This window comes from Ursus arctos, unplaced genomic scaffold (assembly GCF_023065955.2).
Source record: "Ursus arctos isolate Adak ecotype North America unplaced genomic scaffold, UrsArc2.0 scaffold_23, whole genome shotgun sequence".
NCBI lineage: Eukaryota > Metazoa > Chordata > Mammalia > Carnivora > Ursidae > Ursus > Ursus arctos.
The window spans coordinates 4,949,629-4,968,141 of NW_026622908.1; the positions used below are offsets into that span (position 1 = coordinate 4,949,629).

The 18,513-nt window shown below is 40.9% G+C and overlaps 1 protein-coding gene and 1 long non-coding RNA gene across 6 annotated transcripts in view; both read right to left on the reverse strand.

The window, feature by feature from the left end:
• Nucleotides 1-18,513, reverse strand: part of RRAS2 (RAS related 2) — a 71,638-nt gene that overhangs the window by 6,156 nt on the left and 46,969 nt on the right. For 2 of the 5 annotated variants that reach the window (XM_026486765.4, XM_026486764.4), the window contains exons 2-6: nucleotides 8,958-9,045; nucleotides 8,399-8,482; nucleotides 8,176-8,271; nucleotides 7,943-8,045; nucleotides 7,661-7,769 (exon numbers count right to left, since the gene is read on the reverse strand). In XM_026486765.4, coding sequence (XP_026342550.1) covers nucleotides 7,661-7,769; nucleotides 7,943-8,045; nucleotides 8,176-8,271; nucleotides 8,399-8,482; nucleotides 8,958-9,045 — 480 coding nt within the window. The remainder of the gene's footprint in view (nucleotides 1-7,660; nucleotides 7,770-7,942; nucleotides 8,046-8,175; nucleotides 8,272-8,398; nucleotides 8,483-8,957; nucleotides 9,046-18,513) is intronic. The other 3 variants (XM_026486768.4, XM_026486767.4, XM_026486766.4) reach the window with 2 other exon arrangements.
• Nucleotides 231-7,654, reverse strand: LOC130544669 (uncharacterized). The gene is made up of 2 exons (XR_008961129.1): nucleotides 4,740-7,654; nucleotides 231-2,678 (listed from the first exon to the last, which is right to left on the reverse strand). It is a non-coding gene; the product is annotated as an uncharacterized LOC130544669 (long non-coding RNA).

Consider the following 18,513-nt stretch of genomic DNA (forward strand, 5'->3'; position numbering starts at 1 on the left):
TTGAAGTGGTTATTCAGTCTATGAATGTTTAGAACTGTTATGTTCTCTTCATGTTTCATTATGAAACAATCCTCTTTATTCCTGGTCATCTTTGCTCTGAAATGGACTTAGGCTGACATTTATGTGTGCTTTCCATTAGGGTCAGCACGGTGTGTCTTATATGTTACCCCACCCTTTCACTTTCACTCTCTGGGCCTTTATACTGAAAGCAGATTTCTTATAAGGTCTCATTTTTTTATCTTACTTGATGACGTCTGCCTTTAATTGAGGTGCTCACACTATTTACTGCTAATGTGATTCCTGATGTCACAGAGTCACCTTCAACTTTCTTTCCTATCCACCCCATTTGTTCTTTGATCTAATCTTTTGGGTTAACTGTTTTGCTCTTATGATTCCATTTTCTCTTCTCTGTTGGCTAATGAACTATGTATTATGTTGTTTTAATGACTGCTTTAGGGTTTATGATACACATTTTTCACTCATCGCAGTCTAATTCAAATGCTTTACACCAATGCATGTTATCGTGTAAGAATCTTATTACAATAGTACGTTTCTCCCTCCGTTTTATTGTTATCTTTTATCTCATAATAGATGGTTATTTTTGCTTTAAACATCCAATTATATTTTAAAGAGATTTAAATAACAATAAATGTAATTTATATTTGCCCTCACAATTATCATTTCTAGTGCTCATTTTTTTTTGTGGATCCAGACTGCCATTTGGTATAATTTTCCTTCTTTTCATTTCTTGTAATGCAGGTCTGCTGGTAATGAATCCTCTCACCTTTTGCAGATCTGGGGAAAGTCTTTATTTCACCTTCATTTGTGAAATACATGTTCAGTGGGCATTTAATTCTAGACCAGTCTCTCCTTTCAACACTTGAAAGATATTGTGCCACTATCACCCTCTCCCTTGCATCACTGCCCGTGAGAAATCACGATGACCGCTGCCATCTTTAGCTCTGTTCCTCTGTGTGTAATAGTTTTCTTTTCCTCTGCTATCTTTCAGATTTTCTCTTTATCACTGGTTTTAAACAATTTCATTAAAATGTGTGTGTCTTGTTGTAATTTTCTTCGTATTTCTTATGCTCGGGGTTTGCTGAGTTTCTTAGATATATGCATTTCACAGTTGCCCTCAGGTTCAGCAATGTTTCAGCTAGTGCTTCCGGCTGCTAACCCCAGCCAGCGCATTCTTCACCTCAGACACTGTAGTTTTAATTTCTCGAAGTCTGATTTTGATCTTCTCCATCTTCCATGTCTCTACCTACCATATTCAATTTTCAGTCTTTTCTCTAGCTTCTTGAACATATGGAATATAGTCCTAAGAACTGTTTAAGGTATCTGTTCACTAATTCTATCATCTGTGTCGTTTCTGGGTCTGTTTCTATTTCTTGCTTTTTCTCTATTGTGAGTCATATTTTCCTGCTTCTTGCTTGGTAATTTTTGAGTGGATAGCTGGGTACTGGACTTTTACCTATTGGGTTCTAGAAAGTTTATATTCCTATAAATGTTCTTAAGTTTTCTTCAGGGATGCAGTTATTTGGAAAGTGTGATCCTTTTTGTTACATAGTGCCAGAACAGAATTCATCAAGGGCTAATTCTGCCCTACCACCGGAACAAAATCCGTCTGAGTACACTACCCAATAACCCAAGAATTACGAGGTTTTACACTCCGGCCAACTAGAATAGGAATTATTCCTGGCCCTATTTGAGCTCAAGGTATTATTCCCTCTAGTCTTTAAGGTAGTTTGTTCTCCCAACTTAATATTCCATTTCCAAAATTCAGCAACCTCAATGCAGTATCATTAGTTTATTACATTAACACATACACCTAATAATTATTTCATAGTAGTTGATAACCTTGTCGTGCTCCAGAAGGGCAGCAGGCAGGTCCTCCACAGCACTGGTATAACCAAGTTTTTGTAAATTTTAAACTTTCCTGCCTCTCTTCAAAATGGCTTATATACCAGAAGGCCTATGGTTTTGGAATATAAATCAATTAAATCAAGCAAGCAATTAACAAGTAAGGAAGCCAAGTAAGAAAAAAAAGCTTCACAGAAGCCAATTTAAAAAAGAAAATTCCTATTTTAAATTGACATGGGAAATTCCTTCCTACAAAAATACCCCTGTGTGGACAAATTCTTTTCCTTCTTCCTGGGATGCCACCCCTTCTCTCCCAACTCCATACTCTTAATACGTTCCTTAGTAATACTTCAAGACTCAAGCAATCAGTAACTTCCCTCTTAGTGTCAATGTGGTTTTGGAACAGCACCCCAGAGGTCCCATCATGCCCTACAGTGACCAGTGACAAACCCTGAACACACTACACTCCTATCCTTGGGTCTGTTTCCCCACTCTCCCAACATCACATCCCTTGTAGCTAGGGAGTAAGGCATATTCGTCTTTGTACGCCCAGAGCCCAGGAGAGTGCAGAGTCATTAACTAAATAAAGACATATGCTAAGTATACAGAGTATGACCAATCAAATAAGTAAATGAAAACATACAGGAAGAAAAATAAAAATTAGTATGTGAGACAAGTCAATCAAGAATTACTTTATTAATATAGCTTTGATTGGGGAAGGGAAATACATGTCCTAAAGAATTTTGCTATTTGTCTTTCTGCTCAATTCTTCTTCTAAAAGGTACCTTGCCCCATCCCTCGTTCATGTAATTCAGCTAGAGAGAAATGGCAAATAGTAAGGAAAAATTAATTAATGATCAAGATGATAAAATAATCCCACTGCTAAGATTATTTATATGCTTCATTAATTTATTTTTAAAGCATGGTCTCACATCACTGTCTCCTAGGAATCGAGGTCAGCAAAGTTTGTACACACATTACTGGTCAAGGAATCTCTAACCACATATAAAGCTGCTTTTGAGCTCACCATTGTAGCATTACTTTAACTAAGAAATAGGAATAGCATTGCTACCACCAAAGCAAACAAAAAGCACAAAAAGAGTATTGCATGATGTGTGGACTGAAAGCTACACAAACAAGGATTTCCTAGAGGTTCCCCAAACCAGAGAATTTTACAAAGATACCAAATCCTAAAACTTATCTCCTGGATGTTTTAACTTGGTACAGCAGCACTACCCAGAAATGTTTTAAACAACAAAGGTGAATCCGATAGAACAAATTCACAGACCTACATTTGGGAACCTCCAATGAGTCTCACTTCCAAGGCACAAAAGAGTATTAGAAGACATCCACAATAATGAGTTTATCTAGTTCTATGTATTTCCAAATAGAGAAAAGCAAAATAAGATTGATGAGAGCAATTTTATTAAACAAACTGGGTTTAATAGGAATAGACCAAAACATTTGCAATGCTCACTGAAGGATGTGTCTAATGACTAACCTAAGTTTACAAAAGCAAAACTTGTTTTTGTTTTATTTTCAAAAATATCTATTGCATAGAAAGAATCATCAAATCAATACCATGGCTTGATGCACTAATGCCTTGAATCATTCACTCAGCAAATATTTACTGAGCACATATATCTTTGTTGTATGTGCTAAGGACAACGCGTGAACAAAACTAACCAGTCAAAACTGAGACGCCCTCGTGCTACCTACACTCAGTAGTTTACAAATCTTTTAGATGCAGACAAGGCAAAAACAGGTACGGCAAGAAGAGGACCTTCAATCTACTGTTGGGGGTAGGGGTGATGTCTTTTTCCTAGGAGGCTACGGGGGCATACTGTGGTCAAGGTACTAACAGACAGAGTGGGGGTCAGGACACTTAGGCATTATTTTAAGTGTAAGGGGTTCCTTTCTCAAATTAACAGTGGCCCCTAGCACTAACAAGGGGAAAAGGAGAAGGGGAGGCTAAGGTAAGCTGGGGGAGAAAAGAGAGGATAAAAACAAAAAAGCAAAACAGTCTGTCTCTAGACAGGGCTGAGTCAAGGACAAGGAACTTGAAATCAGAGATTTCACGAAGTCCACAACCCAACCTCACGTACTGCTGTATTAAATTTCAGAATCGGCGTGCTATCATGTTTACCTACTTTAGCAGTTCAGTAAGCACAAACAAGTCATTCACCTACGTTTGCTGCCTACATCTCTGACAGGTTAAACAGAATGACCAATGTATCTCTAAGGGGCTAGGTGTGTGGTAACGCTAACCATCCAAATTCTTTTTATTTACCGTAAACTTCAGTGACTTTGTTCTTTCTATTGCTGTCATTAGTGTCTAGAAAAAGGGCTCAATAAATACTGGATGGATGGATGGATGGATGGATGGATGGACGGACGGACGGACAGACGGACGGACAGGTGGAAGAAGCAGAGATACAGAAGCCAAAAGAAAGTAAGCAAAATCTCTTCTGGCTGACCTCCCTTCCCAGATGGGTTCAGAATCTCAGGAACCAGTAGGAGGAATGCCCAGGGCTGACCCACAAATTCAAAGAACGTGGAGAACTGGCATTTGTTACGTAAGAGAAAGCTAGCTAGAAACTAGAAAAAGTTCAAAGGATCATGTCTAAGACTAAGTCAGAGAACAATGAACTGGGTCAATAACTAAGAGCAAAGCCACACTGGTTACTGAGTAAGAACCTTTCAGGGGTGATGACCAAAAAAGTAGAAGCATTTCTGAACAGGGGGAAGAAATTTTTATGGGATCCCTGTGGCCTGTCCAGGCTGTTGGTAAAGCAAGGGAAGGTGCCGAGACATTCTAGACAACACATTTCATTCTGAAGAGACTTTACAAAGGTAAAAAACCTTTAGCATAGCACCTCAATTTCAAATGCGCTGTGCACGGCCCTCAAAGGCTGGGAGGTGAAGTATGGTGGTCTTCATACACCCAGAGCCTCAGAAGAGGGTGTACCTGAGCCTTAAGATACCTGAGAGAGAGAAGGAAATATCAGCAAAGGGAGGAGAGAGGAGGCAGAGGTTACCCTGTCCCAGAGCTAAGTAAACAAAGTGTTTCAAAAATGAGAGTATGAGCAACTGTGTCAAATGTTACTGACATCTGCGTAAATGGTGACCTTGACTCGGGCGCTGCAGGCCTGAGGTCAGGGCAAGCAAGAATGGCAGGAAAGAGAGGAGAGAGAGAACCAAGTGTAGATAACACTTTAAGGAGTTCTGCTTGATAGAAGCAGCAGAAAGGTACATAGAGAAGAACGTGAGCTTAAGAACAGCTTCTGCTGGAGTTATGTTTTGTTTTAAAAGAGGAGACACACTGCAGCAGGATCCATGCTGGTGGCAGTGATCGTGCGGCAGAGAACAGAACAACAGGAACGGGACCGTTGCTGGGGTGAGGCCTACGAGCTGGTGAGAAGGAACGCGACCCAGTGCCTACCAGAGAGGATGGGCACAGAGAGATGAACAGTTTATCCACCTAAGTAGGAGAAGGCAGAATCGAAGGGGCACATGTGCACTTAGCAGTACATGTGGAGGTGGAAATGTGCAGAAATGTCTCCGTGAAAGAGGAAAATGTTACTCATCATTAGCTGAGAGTGAGGAAGGGGAAGAAAGTGCTGTCGGTTTAAGAATGAGAAAGTGAGTAAGAATCATGCAGACAAGTGGGAAATGAATGCACGAGGGAAAGGCAGTAGGATTTGCAGCCAGCCAGCACTCAAGGCTCTCCTAAGTGCAGGAGTCGTGCCTGAGTGCAGGGGTGAAGGAATCTAGAACAGAGGAGATGAAGCCATGCAGGAATCCAGTTTTTCTCAGTGCCCATCCTTCAGAGAGCAGAAACTACAGGAATGAGCGAAAATTAAGCAGTCAGATCTCAGCTGCTTGCTCTTCTCCCGTGGATATACACGTCTGAGCTTTCAGCATATACATAATTTGTGTTGCATACAGTTTAAAGCAGAGAAATGAATACAGAAGAACTTACTCCAGGCTAAATGCATACCTTCGGGGTGATGGAAATATGAAACTTATCATTCCCTATATTATTCCTCTCATCACCTTTGTTTTTTATTTTACTCTGAGAATCTTTACTCTTCTTATAAAAATGAAAAAAATTTAGAGGAAAAATTTTGTAAGCACAGGGTGTGAAACAAAGTTGAAGTGTCGTAATATGTGGACTACCTGCAGACAGAGGAAACCGTACCACAAACACTGGCAATCTTCAGTATGGACAAGACTTAGAAATAACTCCTACAGACCCTCTGCCCCAGGCCCACCACGGCACGGCCTGTTTGTTCTGGTGCACACAGCTTCCCCACTCTCCCTGACCTGCCACCGCCTACCCTACAGGAGACCACCAACTCACCCCAGCCCTCCCACCTATTCCATTACTGGAGCTGTATACAACCATGAAAAAGTTTGAGAAAAACCTTTTCCATCATCAGGGCAGAAAGCGCTCGGGTGGGGTGAGGAAAGAATTCGGCGTGAGGTAGGGAGGACAGCCTCTTGCTCACCGCAGAGCTACTTAGAAATTATTCCCCAGGTCCAGTATATCAAAGTGTTTCTAGTACTAGAAAGGACTGAGAAGATCAGCAGACAGATTCTACCGGCAACATTTAATAAATATAATTAGACTCAGAAACCCTGAAGGAAATGACCCCAAAAAGTAAAAATTAAAAAACAGAAGGACTACCTACCCTAGGCTTAAGATGTGAACAAAGCCATATTCTAAATTATTTCAAAAAGCTTATACTGGTTTGAAGTGAAGATCAAATTTTTTTCACCTTAACTTTATAATAATTCAGATTTTTAAAAGACCTACCCGTAATATTTATTCTACATCAAGTATCACCAGTAAATAATTCTAAATCTTAGCATCAGAACAATAATATTCTCTTAAGCCCACATTTAAACTTGGTATACCTTCAACAAAATTTTACAAATACAGGACACGAATCAAAGATTTGTTTTAAATAGTTAACTACAAAATGGAAGGCTGTCCTCAATGCTGTTATCAACCCATTCTTCCTGATGGTTGTACTTTTCAAACAAAAACTTAAAAATGTTAACACAAAGCTATGCTCTATAAAAACAAAAGACAACTTAAATACCAACAAAAATTAAGAAACAACTTAAACAATTATATTCCAGATGTGGGGTAGAGGCTAAACCCTGAAAATAAAAAGACACACAAAAAAAACCCCAAATCACAGAGAGCCTGCACTGATTAACATCTGACCTTGTTCTGCTCACCTGCAAAAAGATGAGTGGACAATATATACTCCAAATTCTAAAAATTAAACGTGAAATAAGTGGGTAAAGAAACAAGTGAGTATAATCTAGCCTACTAAATAAATACTAAAAATCTTCTTCCCTTACAGGTTACTGGTGTTAGAGCCTGCCAGTGTAAAGAATGAACAGAACATTCCATCATTGATGGAACTCAGGGAAAACCCAAATACAGTCATTCAGGTCAAAGCTACTCTCTAAATGAAAGTAATTTAGCATTAACATTGAAAAAACTTGGTCTATAATAAGGGTAACTTTAAGATGAGCGAACTGAATTAGAGTTTTATCCAAGAAATTACAGCATATGAATGGAGCTGGCACAAATACTTACAGGCTTACAGGGTCCACTGAAGTTCTGTGTAAATATATGTGAGAATCTGATTTCCCAGCTCCAGTGTGCCAAACCCGGCAGTTTCTCTGATCATGGCGCTTTCAATGGTTTCATGAAACACGTCTATTCACCCACACAATTATCGACAGTGGGATTCCCAGCAGCAACACTCCTTCTCACCTGTCTTTGATGATCCAGATCTGCTTTATTACCAATTAAAATCATTGGAAACTCATCACGATCCTTCACTCTGAGAATCTGTCTTTGAAACTTATAGATTTCTTCAAAACTAAAACAGAAACAGACAAATCAATTTGCTCAAATATCAGAACTTGGCTAGTCTGACACCCCATTTAATATCTTATTACTTTACCTTTTTCTCTAAAAACAAGAAAGTCCAAATTCACTACAATAGTGATCTAGGCATAAACAGAAGATCTACATGTTAATACTGTTACAAACCTGCCTCGATCTGTGACTGAAAAGACCAACAGGAAACCCTCGCCAGTTCTCATATACTGTTCTCTCATGGCTCCGAACTCTTCTTGTCCTGCTGTATCCAGAACTAAAGAGAAAACAACACATGTAACCATGTTCATGCTTTCGTTTCATAAATGGCTTTCCCACAAGGGCAGGCCCAATTAACGTGGGTCCTTTAGAGCACATCAGACTTAGCGTGATAAAGACATCATTACATTCTCCTCGTACTGCTTTATTCTCAACACCAGACACAAACATCTCACAGCAGATGGTTTCAGAGTCCTCTTCATCAGTGCGGGTTGATTTTGTAGCTAGAATATATTAGCATACCAATTACAAGGTTAAAAATACCAACTACACCCAGGCAGACAGAGTCAGATCACCTCTGAAGTCACTTGGAGGTGTTGTCTCCTCCATGGAAAGAACTGAAAAAGATACCTGTAAATTCAGGAAAGAAATCTTCGTCTACACGCCCCCCAAACACCGGACTTAAAGTGCAGGTGCTAACATACCTCTTGATCTCTGTGCAAGAAAGAATCGTGTAAATTAAAAGGACAGGGCTATCTTTTGTGGAGACACAGAGTGTGTGACCAAGCACAAAACCCTATTTGCTAAAGCCTCTGTGCTAAAAATTCTAAGTTAACAAATACTCCATCTTTTCTATACTTACTTCACCCATTTTAACCTTTTCAAGAAAGCAGGAAGAGCTGAAACCTCACGTTTTTTTCCCAAATGTCCCCAAAAATACAACTTCACCAAGTTACAGTGACATCATTAGTTTCACCAGCACAAGATCAACACACTTACCGTTTTACATTACATTTACTGAGGAATATTTAAATATTCTACAATGCTGGTTCATCAATCAAAACTAATGAAAGAGATGGGTTTATATTCAAGACCGTCTAATATTTCAATTGTAGTATGCAACCAGCAAAACACCCAAGCTTTGTAAAAATACGATATGTGAACTATCAAAGAAAAGACGATTACTTACTGTCTAGCCGGGCTGCTCTGTCATCTATCACACACTGCTTTGTGTAGGAATCCTCGATGGTTGGGTCATAATCCGTTACAAAATAGGACTGTAAGAAAAATAATCTTAATTTTAAATTTATGTTTACTTGCCTATCCAAGCACCAATGTAACTTTATCAAATCCCACTTATGCAGAATTAATAATGATATTTTCATTGTATTAGAGTTTATCCTACTATGTTGGTTTCCCACTAAAATCTATTCAGAGCAAGTTCCAAGTAAAGAAAAGGCACTAAATAACTCTGAATTTTCCTGATATATCCAAGCAGACTGCAGAAGACCTACTAACAGTTTTTTCATAATTATATGCAATTGTTTTTTCATAAGTGTATACACCTAAGATAATATGTATCTAGATCTCACGTTCTTCAAAAACTAGAAAAACAGTCAGTTATGATCCAGGTCTATTTGCAACCCAGTGGTAAGCATCAGTCCTGAGAACAAAGCAGTCTGAAACAAAGGGAGACAACAAATAGGGCCCTGGAAGATTCCATGCCTCATCTTCATTTCTCCCCTTCTTTCCTCACACCTTGTCTTTTTCCCATTCAGCTGCCTTGTGTATTATCATAAGGAAATGAGATTTCAGAATTTTTTTCATTTGCAGGGATCTCAAACTTATTCTTTCACTGATATTTTTGTTGGTTTTTTTCATCTCAACTTCTATTTCTGTCTTCTGTTAGCAAAGCCTCCCAACTGTAATCTTCTGCAATCATCATCAGAAGAAAGGACAGTTAAGGTAGCAGAGTAAGAAGGGAAGAGTCTCAGTGAGCCAGTTAAAAATGTTTGTGTATTACACATTTCTTTAAAGGTTTTAAAAAGAAAACAATGGCAAGAATAAGAATCTGAAAAAGAACTTATTTCCCGCTTCCAACAGAAGGGCACTAACTAGGACACTGACATCATCCTTCTTTTGTTCTGAGCATCTCCTTTGCTCTCCCCTCTTGACTGACTTCCTCAAAGCCTACTTTCCCGCTGGCTCGTTACCAAACCTGAGGGAATGACTTAGAGGAAGGCAGCTTGATGCTGGGAACCAGAGCCAAAGGGGTTCAGCCATTCTTCAGGCAAGGGTTCCTGGCAGCTGGGCCTGCTGGCTCCAGGGCCACAGCATTCTTAAGTGACAACACCCCCGGCATGTGCCGTATGCAGACACCATAAAGCTACTCGAAGTAGGCAACCTGGACAAGACAGAAACCCCTGGCTGGGGAGCTGGGGGGAGGGCACTGATCTGCTTGCTACAGTGACGTGATATATTTTATTTTTGATGGATACTTTCCACATTTTATTTATATTTTAGGATTAACTTTAATCACAGAATTCAGTATCCATAATCCTATTTCCCTTTGGATGGTTTCACTTAAATGCATGATTTTTCAAACAAAGTCTGTAAAAGAAACATTTACCAACAGGAGCAGCTTTGAGTAGAAAACCATCTCCATCACCAGCCCATCCCCATTTAAAAATAAACAGATACCAAAACAATCCTGAACTTACTTTTTGGCACCCACATCTCCTCAAAAAGTGATACAACCAGCAACAGTACCTTTGTACACAATATTCTGAACAACTTAAAACTGTAGTCTTTCCCCCAAGCAAGTTGGATAAGCATGCTGTTTATATCAAGATTCGTTTCCTGAAACATGTTTCTCTGCAGCAACTGGATACTTCCTGCCATGCTTTCATCTTGTAAAACCTGAATTTCAGTGACTACTCCCAGTTTATACCTAAATGTGCAAAAATGTGCTACACTGTCCCTCCCACTTTACCTGAAAAAATAATGGACAAATATTAAATATACTTTAGTCCTGCATAATACCAAATTCCTTCGATGTGACTTTTCACTGAGAAAGAATTAAGACATTAACATATGTAGAAGATTACTGGGTTTAAGCAACTTCGAGGGCCATTAAAATAAATTAGTCTTTCTTTTAGTGGCTATGGAAGTTTCACATTTTCTTTGGCCCTCTTAACTCCTGAAACATAATTTTTTTTTTTTTTAAGAGAGAGAGGGAGAGAGGGGCGCCTGGGTGGCACAGCGGTTAAGCGTCTGCCTTCGGCTCGGGGTGTGATCCCGGTGTTCTGGGATCGAGCCCCACATCGGGCTCCTCCACTAGGAGCCTGCTTCTTCCTCTCCCACTCCCCCTGCTTGTGTTCCCTCTCTCACTGGCTGTCTCTATCTCTGTCGAATAAATAAATAGATAAATCTTTAAAAAAAAAAAAAGAGAGAGAGAGAGGGAGGGAGAGAGGGGAAGAGGTAGAGAATCTTAAGCAGGCTCCACACCCAGCACAGAGTCAGATGCAGGGCTCGATCTCACGACCCTGAGATTGTGACCTGAGCTGAAATCAAGAGTTGGAGTCTTATTTTTTTTTAAAAGATTTTATTTATTTATTTGACAATGAGAGAGAGACACAGAGAGAGAGCAAACACAAGTAGGGGGAGCAGGCAGCCCGATGCAGGGCTCAGATCATGACCCAAGCTGAAGGCAGATGCTTAATGACTGAGCTACCCAGGCACCCCAAGAGTTGGACTCTTAAATGACTGAGCCACCCAGGTGCCCCAACATAATCTTAGTGTTATAAGAATTTTGCCATTTTGCTAATTAACACTGGCACACACTTATTCCGCTGACCTTTTTAAGACAAACTAACTGCTGGAATTTCTAGATATTTTGGTCCATATTTCACCTTCATTGTGTCCTGTTTTCAAACTGTGTCTATAGGGACGATCATTTTGTTGCTATATATTGATTTTAGGGAACCAGAAAGCACCTTCCTCCCTCATAAAAATCCATCCAATTAACAATGCTCCAGGGCCTGACAAAGAATCCAAGACCCCCTTCCTTCTCTCTCTCTCTCTCTCTCTCTCTCTCTCTCTCTCTCTCGTAATGCTTGTAAGCCACAGGTCAGAATGTGCCTAAGAAGAGCATTCTTCAGGGGCAGGTAATAAACATAATCATCATCTCCCACCACAAAGACATACCATTTCTGTTACTTAAGCCTAGGTACTAGATGTTTAGGGAAGCAGATCACCAACAAGAAATCTGTCTCTGGTGATGGACGGTCCTAGACTTGATACTAACTCTGCTACTTCCTAAGTGCAGAACCTGAGGCAAGTCACTTTACCTCTCTAACCTTTAGCATCTGTAAAAGACGACAGTAACAAACGCTTCTGGAGCAGATAAATTCAAGTAGTGCCTATAAAGTGCCAAGACATACTGATGACTGACAAATGTTAACCACGCTGTATGATTTTTGTCACACGATTAGATGGTACGAGTTAGTGTTTTTATTCAAGTATAAAGACTTGTTAATCCTGGGAACAGCTGTAATAATTCCAATCCCGGTTATACCACAGACCAAACATTGGCACGTGGCATCCAACATGTTATGAGTCAAGACAAAATCTCCTCATCCGGGGTTTTAGAGTTTTCTGGAATCCGAGCAGTAATTACACAGATATTCGCATAGGTACAAATTCATCAAGCTGTACACAGAACGTGTGCACTTTTTTTGTATGTATACAAATTAGACCTCTACAAAATACATAAATTTAATGGCTCCCTGTTGTTTACAGGATTCAGTGCTTTCTTTCCACAGCGCGCAAAGCCTTCTAGTTTGATCTGTACTGTTCATCATAAGAAGCCTTGTTTTTCACTACTTGAAATCCTCAGCCGATTGCTCTTGCTCCCCTGGTTTCATTCGTTTGTTCAACAGTTATGGAACATCACGGGGACAAGGCCCAAATTTCACAGAGCCTCACTGCTTTTTACACAACATCCAGTGCTACGATTGGGGCTGAGGGGAATGGGGTGTGAAATATACTGGCCGAAGAACGGAAACAGCATGAAATGCCGACCATACTAGTTCAGAAGGCAACAAAATTTAAGTGGCTTAAAGACTGCAGTCACGTACAGGAGCTATGTGTACATTCACTTATAAACATAGGCCGGCAATCTGCCAGAAAAGAAAACAGTCTCTGTCCTCAGGCTGAAAGAAGTTGCCAACCATAGTCCAGAAAGGATATTCTATAGCAGAAAGCAAGAAAAAAAATAAGCACAGTACTGCATAGCAGAAGACAATAGAGAACACACTGAAAGGGGAAGGTGGGCAAGGAGAAAAGTAATGTGCTTTCTTGGTATCACAGGAAAGGATGCACTGAGAAGGACCCTAGCCAGAAAGAAAGGGAATGCCTACTTTCAAAGGGCAGGATGCCTTCCAGGTAGTACAAAGGGCAAATGGACACAAGTCTCCTTAAGGTTGTTAAAATTTATGGAGAAAAGTTTAGGATTAGGGAAGCTATCCCATTCAGACAGGGAATAGATTTTGCCTTGATAAAATCTGGTCTGGGTAAGTTTGTCAGAAGCCCTTAATAATGCAAGAACATTATGCTGGGACGGCATAAACAGTATTCCTGATTATATGCCACCAGATTGCACAATAGGAATTCTGCCTGGCCTAAAAGAACTGCCAACTCACTATCTTCCCATTCAAAGAAGCTGCCTTAAGGAAGAAAAGAAGGGGGAAGGGGAGGAAAGAGATTGAGCTGAGGCCACTTCTGCATTTTAGGGGGCGGGGTGAGAGCCCACTCTCTCCTGACCCCCAGCTACTGGTGAAAGTGTAGTTCCCAAGCACTGCCACAGAGCGGTGCCTGGTCTACACAATGGGACGGGTAATTTACTGGCGATTCCTAAACTCCATGAATCCAGCACACTGGTTAAATTTACTACCCTTGCATATAAAAAAGGACAGGACGCTAGATCTAAGGTGCCGCTAGGAAGTTATAAACAAATGAAAGGCCATTTCTAAGCATAGTGCCAGTCTCAGCAGAGTCTCAGGAGTCCTCTAAAAACATGGGGTACAGAAAGGAAAGGGAGACTCTTTTCTTGGCATCCTGTTCAGAATCCACATCATGAAACATTCCAGATACAGAATTCTGTGGTTCTCTGCTCCCCCCCTCCATTTCAAGTCAAAATTTTCCTATTCTTAATTCTATCCACAAAACCTATGTTTTTTAAATCATGATAAAATAAACTAAAACATGAGGTTTCATAAGGGCTCATTTTCTATTAATACATGCATTTATAAAGTCTTTGCCTGAGAAACCTGAAATTCAAACCCAGATGCCATTTCCACTTTCTAGCTGTTTGAGTCCTTGGGTAAATTGATTAACATCTCTAAAGCCCATTTTCTCAACAGAAAGGATAAGAACCCGGATAATTTAAGGAGGGCATGTCCCAGTGCCCACCTCAGATGAGGCTCTAGAGGATCATGGGAAAACAGCAATCTTCCAGAAAGAGGTGGGGGTAGATGGAGGAAGCTGACCAGAGGGACTGAAGAGCTGCAGTCTCCAGGGAGTGCTGCGTGTGCCCCATTCTCTTCGGGGCTGCGAGCGCCCGCGGATTCGGCAGCCTCATCCCACCGCTGCACCCTAGTGGGTGAGGCAGCGGGGCGGAGTGGAAAGAGCCTGAGATGTAAGTCAAACAGTCCAGAACACAGCTCTCTGCTTTTACTACCTGTGGGAAATGAGAGTGCCTCATGTAACCTGTCTGAACCTCAGTTTCACTGTCTGATATGATGGAAATGATACCAGGGGCGCCTGGGTGGCACAGTCAGTTGGGCGTCCAACTCTTGATGTCAGCTCAGGTCATGATCTCAGGGTTGTGAGATCGAGCCCTGTATCGGGCTCTGCACTCAGCATGGAGTCGGCTTGAGACTCTCTCTCCCTCTGCCTCTCTAAAATAAACAAATCTAAAAATACATTCTAAAGATTCTCTCCCTCTCCCTCAGCCCACCCTCTTTCTCTCTCTCAAAAAAAAAAAAAAGATGGAAATAATACGAAGCTTGCAGGACTGTTGTGAAAAGTAAAAACACTGTATGTGCAGATGTGGAGTACAAAGCACGACCTCCGACCCACAGTAGGCTCTTACAAGTCATAGCTAATGAAGCGCCATCTGTATCTTACCTCCTTTGTAAGACCTACAACACTCCAACCAGTAAACAATCTCAACACGCCTGGACTCCTCTTACCCTTAAGGTGATAGGTCTAGATTTTCCCAACTTCAAATATTCTAGGTAGTGATTTGGAAAATCTGTACACCAAACTTTATGTATACTTTCTAACTGCTACTTACAATTTCCTTTCACAACTGCTTATCTTTTCCTACATGTGTATATGTGGATGTAGAAATGATGTACTGAACTAAACTCAATAGGGTATAACTTTATAGCTTTCCTTCAAAGCCCTTCTGTGGACAAGTTTTCCTTACTCCTGAATGAAAGCTAACACGAGTCTCCTAATTTTTTCCAATCATTCTTTGATTATAAATAGTGGTTCAATTTCACCGTCAGCCCCAAGACATGATGATTTCAAAAATTAAGATGTCTAGTACAGTGTGTTAGTCAATACTCACCTAAATTAAAAAGCTCTTCTCCCCTCCTGAGCTAGAGCTGAGAAGTATGCAATTGGGCTGGGGTGGGGCAGGGCAGGGGTGGGGGGTGATAGCAGTCATTGTCTCTCTTTCCCCATCTTATTCAGCATCCCTTCTACTTCTAACAAGGCTGTCTCTGGCTCCTTTAGGGTTGGAGCTGAAGGAGTGGGGAGAAGTAATGGGCGTTGAAAAGGCCACACCAGTGAAATCTGATGTCCATGCTAACTTTCTGTGGGGTTCCTGGCAGAGTCCCTATGTGGGACCCTCCATGTGTAATTCCCAGGACTTAAATGAGAACTGGCCATTTACACCTCTAACCCTCCATCCTTAGGGTTTCCATGGACACCTCCTCCTAGTTCATATCATCTTCCAGGTGGTCACACTCAGTGTCCCTCTTTAGAAGGTTTTACCCTGGTTCCATCCAGAAGCTCAAGGAAACACTACTGTCCTCTGAAATGCAGATGACTAACTATACAGCCCTGTTTCTTTCTGTTCTTCTACGGATCCTCAGATTCACATACTATTCCTTATGCTCTGCTAAACACCAGGAGATACATGTCAAGTTCTCAGAATGATTCTACTAGAGCCTCGCCTCCCCTATCATTTGCCTTCACTGAAAGGGACTTAAGAGAAGCATCCTCCTCTCCAGAAGCTGTGTGTAGAGGTGGGAAAAGACACAAAACACACCACATACTAAAGGTTCTCTCCAAAAACATCCTTGTCTTAGAAACTTTAACTCTCCACACTTTTATTTCCTGGAGATAAGGTATGGGCAAAATGTGCAAAACCATTAGGCTACCTTCAAGGCCAAGTCCTTGAAATATGAGGGTAACTTGGTAACCACTGCTTTATTCTCAGCCTCTGGGCTTCAAGAGAAACGAAAATAGGTTAGAGTTCCAGTTAAAGCCGTGTTACATATTTCCAACTAGATTTGATGTATCCATGGCATAGCTCATGCTTCCTAGAACGTCTTTGAGTTAAGCAAGGTACCCTGTACATAGTTAGAACCTCAAAATACTGGCCATTAGGAAACCCAAGTTCAGAAGATTGTACTGAGAGGTCAGAAATTGATTTCCCAGAGCACAATAAGGACCTGGTTAGCTATCCATCACTAGCCTCTATCTGCTAACACAAGAGCAGTGCAAATTCCTCTGGTAACACTAGAGAAGGCTATAGCAACTTCAGGCAGCTGGAGCCAGAGTCAGGCTCTTCCTGGTGTCACTTTTTAACAGCAGCTGTCAAGTCACAGAGAACCTTTGTTCCCTGCAACACCCTCCCTTATTGTTAGGTCAAATGTTTCCAATATGCTTGATATTCCTTCAGGCAAGGACATAGCTTTTCCTGACTGAAATTAGTATTTCATTTAATCTAACAAGTGTTAATTATGGAGCTCCCCATAATGGATCCTCCAGGACTCTATGCAGAATAAAAGGCTATCCTAAGTCCAGTAATTCTTTTAGTTTCTTTTTAATAAAACCTTGGCCTTCAGTCGATGTTGCTAATTGTCTCAGATTGTCCAAAGCCACCGTGTGCCTTTCATGTGACTTCTGTGCAATCTCAGGGATGATATTCACACCTCATGTGAAGTACCTGGTTGCAAATCAATGGGCCTGGTATGCAACAAAAAAAGTACAGTATAAAGTCAACTTATAAACTGGTTCTATGTCAAAAATTTGTTTCTAAGTCAAGTTAGTTGGTGCTCATCTCCCCAGGGAAAAATTGTTCTCATCTGTGTTTAGGTCCATAAGGCCAGACCACAAAAGCTACCACTGAAATATGGTCCTGAGCCATATTAACCCTGAGTTCTAGTCTAACCTCTGTAGCAGAGGCGTTTGGCCCAAGAAGAGACAGAAAGGGAATTTCCTTTCCCTTCCCAGTGCAGAGAGCCAGGCCGAATCTACACCAAGGAGGAGGAAAAGCTTGTCTTTGGGGCACCCCCCAGTCACCCCGGCCACATCATCCTTCCCTAACTCTCCACTACCTCATTCTTATTCTAGCATTCGCTTTCCTCTGATAACGTTCTAGGTACAAAATCACTTCTCTCTCTGCCCACTGTTCCTTCCACTTTCCACTCTCAAATTAAAACTAACAATCCCCTCAGGAGAGCTAGAGCTCACCCAGAGGCACTGGGTAGAAAATTGTCGGTCCAAATTAGAGCACACTGCAGTAGGAGCTCACCCCAACCCTTCAAGTGATGCTTGCTCTTTGAAAAGCAAAATTCTAAACCAAAATGAATCTTTAGTAACATTTTCAGCACAGGTCAAAAAGAAAAAGAAAAGCTTCAGACTCTGTGAAAGGAAAATTATTCAGGGGGGTAAACCACTATTTCATGATGTCAGCTCCCCAAAGGGAGTGTCAGCTTACTCTTCAAAGCTTTTATCCTTCCAAACCCAAGGCTTCAAAAGGAAAGAAGGGAAGAGAAAGGTTTTCCTCTTTCTTCTTTCACTTCCCTCCACCAACGCTATCACGACTTGTAAAACTAACCTATTGGGTGGACAAAAATGTTTAGTTCACAGTACCAGTGAAGTGATTTTGATAAAAGGAAAGGAGGGCCCTGCCACGGCTGTGGCCACTATTCATATATACAGACCATTAGTAGGTACAGCAAGCTTAACTCAGGTCCTGCCTACACAACTACACACTCATTCTTCAGAGTTGCCGTAATATTTAGAAACCAGTGAGCAACGGTAAGCCAGTGGCCTCAATCATGCAGCATAATAAAGTTTATTTTCCTTGTTTGAACTTAATAGTTACTCATTTGCTCTCATTCCCCCAATAATTGCAATCTTATTTCAAAAGATAATGAAGTTTTAAGGATAACACTTAATTTTTTAAAAACACAATGACAATTGGCACAGACAGAAGTAATAAACAGAGGGCCATATAAGCCTGTGAATGATATGTGGACACTAATAAATAGCTCATACTATCCCCATGGGAAATTTGAGTAAATCCCACGACATTCCCTTTAACACACCAAGTCTTTACTGTTGCCTTTCGGTTTTTGTCTTGACTGAACCCTGTCTCCTAGGGAATTTCCAGATCCATCCATCCTTTCCATCCTGATAGCCATTAACTTAGTTAAGTTAGC